Source organism: Eufriesea mexicana, unplaced genomic scaffold, assembly GCF_001483705.2.
Source record: "Eufriesea mexicana isolate 0111107269 unplaced genomic scaffold, ASM148370v2 scaffold8420, whole genome shotgun sequence".
In the NCBI taxonomy this organism is placed as follows: Eukaryota; Metazoa; Arthropoda; class Insecta; order Hymenoptera; family Apidae; genus Eufriesea; species Eufriesea mexicana.
Window position 1 is genome coordinate 280,992 of NW_016916180.1, and position 5,368 is coordinate 286,359.

Here is a 5,368-nt window from a genome sequence, read left to right on the forward strand (position 1 = left end):
ATATTCCGCTTTACTCTTGCCAGATCATCCTCGTGCATGTTCATCGTTTCTCGTAAACAGAGTCTCGTTTCTCTTCCATTTAATCGCTTCTTACCCCCTTTCCCCTAAAATCAGCGTAACAACGTGTAATTCTTCCTCGAGTAAAAGGGGGACAGTGTTCCGAACGTTTTCAAATATTTATTTAGTATCCCAAAATTACCTTTCCGTCCTCGTTATATCGGGGTAGAGTCATGATCACTGGTGGGAAATAAAGGGGGCCGTACACCATGCGCCACGGTGTTTGCCGTTTTACTCTTACCAGATCATCCTCGTGCAGAGAGTCTCCTTTCTCTTCTATTTAATTGCTTCTTCCTCCCTTTTCCCTAAAATCAGTGAAATAAGTGTAATTTTTTCTGGGGCAAAAGGGGCACGGTGCTTCGAATGTTTTCAAATATTTATTTAATATTTTAAAATTACCTTTTCGTTATATCGGCGTAGAGTCGTGATCACTGGTGGGAAACAAAGGAGTCTGATATCGACAGCTTGACAGACGTTGAGAAATATTTATTCCGCCGGGTGACGAGTGTCGTTTCTTCCACAGTAGCTCCAAGACAGGGGCAGTTTGCGCGGCTGAAACTGATGTTGAGACGATTATCGGCAGATTCTATGCAACAAGGTGTTTTGATTTTAACGTCGGCTATTTTCGTGCCGGTTTTACGAGCAACATGTGCAGGTAATAAAAGACGAAAGTCCGGGATTCCGCGGATGATTCATTGATATCGTTATTCGCCGGGCTGCCCCCTTAATTTGATTCGCTTTCACGCTCGGCAACTTGGCTCGGCGGATGGGGCGCGGTATCGAACGACGAAACAACGTTTAAAACACTCCAGTGAACACTTACGCGAATTTCCATTTCAATTGCGTCGACATTAATATTCATAATCGTGTAAATAAATTAGCCAGCTGTGTTACCCATGTAAATGATTAAGTATTTATTAGGTGTGCTATTTCACGGTGCTCCGCGCTCGTTAATTATCTCGCGTTTAAGCGACTCAGAATTAAGTTCAAACCTCTGTTGTTCTCCAATTTTTTTTTATCGCAGAGGAGACGCACAATTTCTCACAATTTCATGAAGAATAAAAAAGAAAAAATCCGTAAATCCTCCGAAAAGATTTATGCTATATTACTACTATAATACATTGCGACACAATTCCTCAAAATTCCACGAAGAATAAAAAAGAAATCGAAGTGTCTCTTAGGAGTTCCACGTGCATACACGTTACAAAATCGTGCCACGTGGTAGAAACCTGAAAACCAAGCTCTACGTCCTAGCTCGAAATTGGCAATGGTGGGGGCGCGGCCTTCAGCGAGCGAAATCTTCGATCGAGGCTATAGAGAGAGCGTAATTGTCCTCCGAATGCCTCTAAATCGATTGTCAACGAGCGTGATCGATAAAGGGACAACGGTAATGCTTTTTAATCGGCCAGTCTTCGGCGATTGAGCATTAAGTGTCGGTTAGGAACTGATGAATGCGGGTGTTGTTCCGCCAACAGGCTACAATAACGCGCTAAGTAGCAACCGTTTGCCTCTAACGAGCGAACAGCGTCGCGGAGAGCGTGTTAATCCGGAAATTATCACGCGTAATTTTACGTGCTAACGCGAACGGGCCAAACGACGCGATACACGCGCGTTTCCAACCATGCTGAACGTGTGTCCGCGTGGCTTTAGGTCGTTCGAGCATCACGCCACCGACGTCCTGCCTTTTCCCAAAATCTTCCCCTCGCTCCTCTTTTCGCTTCCCCCACCGCTTCCATCGTTTCCACCCTCTGCTGTTCCACGCGAAAAACGCGAATCGGGCTCGTTAATTGGCCTCCTCGTTGGCCAGCAAGCGAGAGAACAGGTGGACGATGGAAATGAATAGAAACATCGAAGGGTCCTTTTCTCTCGCGTCTTCACCAAGAGTTCCGTTCGGCCTGTTTCGCGTCAGAGTCAACAGGTTCGAAATTGTTTTTAACTGTGCCGGAGAGAATGTTTCGGGATGCAGAATAATGCGAGCATATTGTACAAGGAACCACGCTTCCAACCCGTTTTCCTATCCTCCATATATACACACAAGGCTGACCTATTTCGATGCACACTGGGCTTCTGATTTTGGCCAAAGCCAGCTCGTTTTGGGACAGACTGAATATTCAAAGATCCATGCACAAGTTCTGCAAATGTGTTTGTTTATTTGCTCAGCGTCGATTTATGTTATCGTTAGCTATGATCGAGGAACTCGAGGGTGCCTGAGCTTCCGGCCATCAGACTTCCTCTTTAATATTCCAACGCTCCCCTGCACCTTCCACCCCATACATCCAATTCTTCGACACCGTGTAATATATTCGATAGGTACAGTCCCATTTCCGAAATTTATCCATCATGTGTATCGATTATACGATGACCTTTGGGGAATGATGCACGGATGGGCGGGAAGGGCAGGGGGAAATAACGAATGCAAATTCTCCTGCTTATGTACATTCGCAAGGGTGTGCGATACAGTGGGAGTGATCAGCACGCAGAAATTGGTCGCCAATCAAGCAGCTTCCGGGATACGTGTTCCACGGGCAACGAATAAAATGGGTCACCCGGTACACGCGAAGAAAAGTTCCAATTTGTATGATATATGCGCTCTGCTTTATTAGTCGTCGTCAATCAGGCCAAAAAGGTTGACCTGAAAATTAGATGCGGATATTAAGTGAACTAAAAGCATCGACTCTTGAAACATAACGCTAACTTGTGCGACTGACAATGGTCAAAACGCGTTGACTAGCTTACCTAAGAACATTGGTTCATGTTCGTTATATCGATCACTTTTTAGTGAGGAAATAAAGTTTGTTTAATTTAAAGATAATTTTGCCTTTCTCCAGATTTCTAATCGACGGAGGGTGAATCCAAGGGACGACTAGCAGCAGCTGAAGAGAAACGGACTGTGGCATGTCAGGGGCAGAGCAGTACTCTCTGCAAGGGCGCATCTTGCTAGCCCTCTTCTTCTTGATCGGCACGTTCACGTTACTCTCGAGAGCGGCCGCGTTCCCGGACTGGACTGACTGTCCAGCAGTATGCCGTTGCAAGTGGACATCCGGTAAAAAGTCTGCCTTATGCCCTGACGCCGGCCTAACCTCGCTCCCGGCCTCGTTGGACCCGGACATGCAGGTCCTCGACTTGTCCGGGAACAAGATACCTGCATTGCAGTCGGAGATCTTCAAGCGTTCCGGTCTGCTGAATCTCCAAAGGGTCTTCTTGAGGAACGCTGGTATCCATAAGATCCACGCGGACTCGTTCAGGGACATGAGGATCCTGGTGGAGATCGACCTATCGGATAATCACGTGGAGATGCTGGAACCAGATACTTTTCTAGGCAACGAAAGACTGAGGATCTTAATCTTAAGCGGGAATCCTTTGGGTAATCTGAGGAGTCACCAGTTTCCGGTCTTGCAGCACCTGAGGAACCTGGAGTTGCAGAGGTGTACGTTGTCCGGGATTCACGGCGAGGCGTTCGTTCACCTGTCCGGCCTAGAGTCGTTGAGGTTAGACCAAAACCGGCTGGAGTACCTGGAGGTGTCGGTGATATCGAACCTGCCACGTCTGAAGACCTTAACGCTGGATGAGAACCAGTGGAGCTGCGACTGTCGACTTCGAGATTTCCGGACCTGGCTGATCCCCAATGGACCCAGCAAACTATACTCTGTGCCTCAAGTGTGTTCGTCACCGCCGAGGCTCGAGGGCCGCAAGTGGGAGGACGTGAAACCGGTGGAATTCGCCTGTGAACCCGAAGTGTTCGTGCTGGCTAGCAGCATTCAGGAAGAGACGAATGGGAATCTGAGTCTGGCCTGTCTAGCGACGGGGGATCCAGAGCCCGAGGTATGGTGGCAACTGAACGGAGGCCCAGTGAACGCGACCAAATTAACAGAACAAGCTTACTTGGGAACCTACGTTGCCTATGCGTCGTCCGACGTTGGCATGAGCTACAACGAACGACTCTCGTCGCCCAATAAACTCACCGATAGGTGGAACAACTTGACTGTCTACAACGCCAGTGATGGTGATGCCGGCGAGTATTCTTGCTTCGCCAAAAATATCGCTGGTCTGGCAAGGGATACCGTCAGTGTAGCGATTTCGCGGGTGTACACGGCGCCTACACTCTCTCAGAGCGATAACTGGTTGCTCTGGGTGAGCCTGGCCGGTGGTGGAGCAGCTGCGTTGTGTGCTTCCATTTCTGCGGTTTTACTGGCCCTGTGCGTGTGTGGTGGGACTCGGCGACAGAGTGCTCGCGAGAAAGTGAAGCTGCAGAGCAGTACCAGTTTCGGTGACCAGGAGAAAAAGCTTCTAGACCTGTCCGTGACGACCACCACTCCTGGAAACAGCAACGACAGAGGCAGTGGTCACGGTAGTATAATGGAGGCTTGCAGCACGGGTGACCTGGAACTGGCTGAAAGAGGGTCTATATGTGATCCCATGAGCGCGGCCACTGTTACCGTAGAGAGACTGCGACCCGAGATGAGCAGTGGCTCCGTGAGCACTATGAGAACCGTACCGTGCGCCGCCATGTTTCCGCCACCGCCGCCAGAGTTCACTAGCGGCGTCCTGCCAGCCGGCATCTTTGGGAATATCTTCATTTCTGTGTCGATGCCACAGGATTCCTCCGATCGTTGTTATCCCGATCTTCTGGACATTCCCGTTCACGGCACCAGCGGTGTGGTGAACAAAACGACTTCGGCCCTTCCGGCTGCCAGCAGCGTGTCTAGTTTCGCGACTCTGCCGCGACGAGCGCTGCGATCCAGCGACCTCTGTTCGCCTTACGACAATATGGGGCCCCGTGTCACGGCCAACGGGAGTTCCGCGTTCTCGCTGACGGACGTGGACCTGCGATTATCGCCACCCCCGCCACCGCGAATCATACAACCGCCGCACGAGTTCGTATCCCTGTGAGGGACGTCCCCATGCGGCCGGCTTTCGAGCAAATAGTCGGTATACTTGTTCAAAGCTCGTCCGTCGCTTTCTTCCCCTCAAAAACATACCACCATCATGTTCAGTCACGCGTCCTCTTCCCCTCGATCTCGTTCGTTGTGTTTGTCGTCGATAGTATTCCACACGTATCCGCATTTTATACGGTGAGCCATCGGTCTACCCGGTGAAACGTTGACAAGTTTATCGCTCCAGTGTAGGAATTGTGGTGATCGAATTTTTCCTTTCTAGCAATCGTTCGAAACTGGTAATTTGATTTTTGTCGCCTGTGATATTTTACTAATCGATTTTCTGATTCTTTACTAACCTCTAAAGCAATCGATTAGCCCTCGATTCGTGTGAACGCTTCCGACAGAAAAAGACGAATGACCAATATTCCTGTTGC

At 49.3% G+C, this 5,368-nt stretch overlaps 1 protein-coding gene across 1 annotated transcript; it reads left to right on the forward strand.

The window, feature by feature from the left end:
* The first annotated feature begins 2,952 nt into the window (after positions 1–2,952).
* Positions 2,953–5,109, forward strand: LOC108552902 (leucine-rich repeat, immunoglobulin-like domain and transmembrane domain-containing protein 3). The gene has a single exon (XM_017907586.1). It carries the CDS (start codon positions 2,953–2,955, stop codon positions 4,945–4,947), a length of 1,995 nt encoding a protein of 664 aa, XP_017763075.1. The 3' UTR covers positions 4,948–5,109.
* Positions 5,110–5,368: the final 259 nt, after the last annotated feature.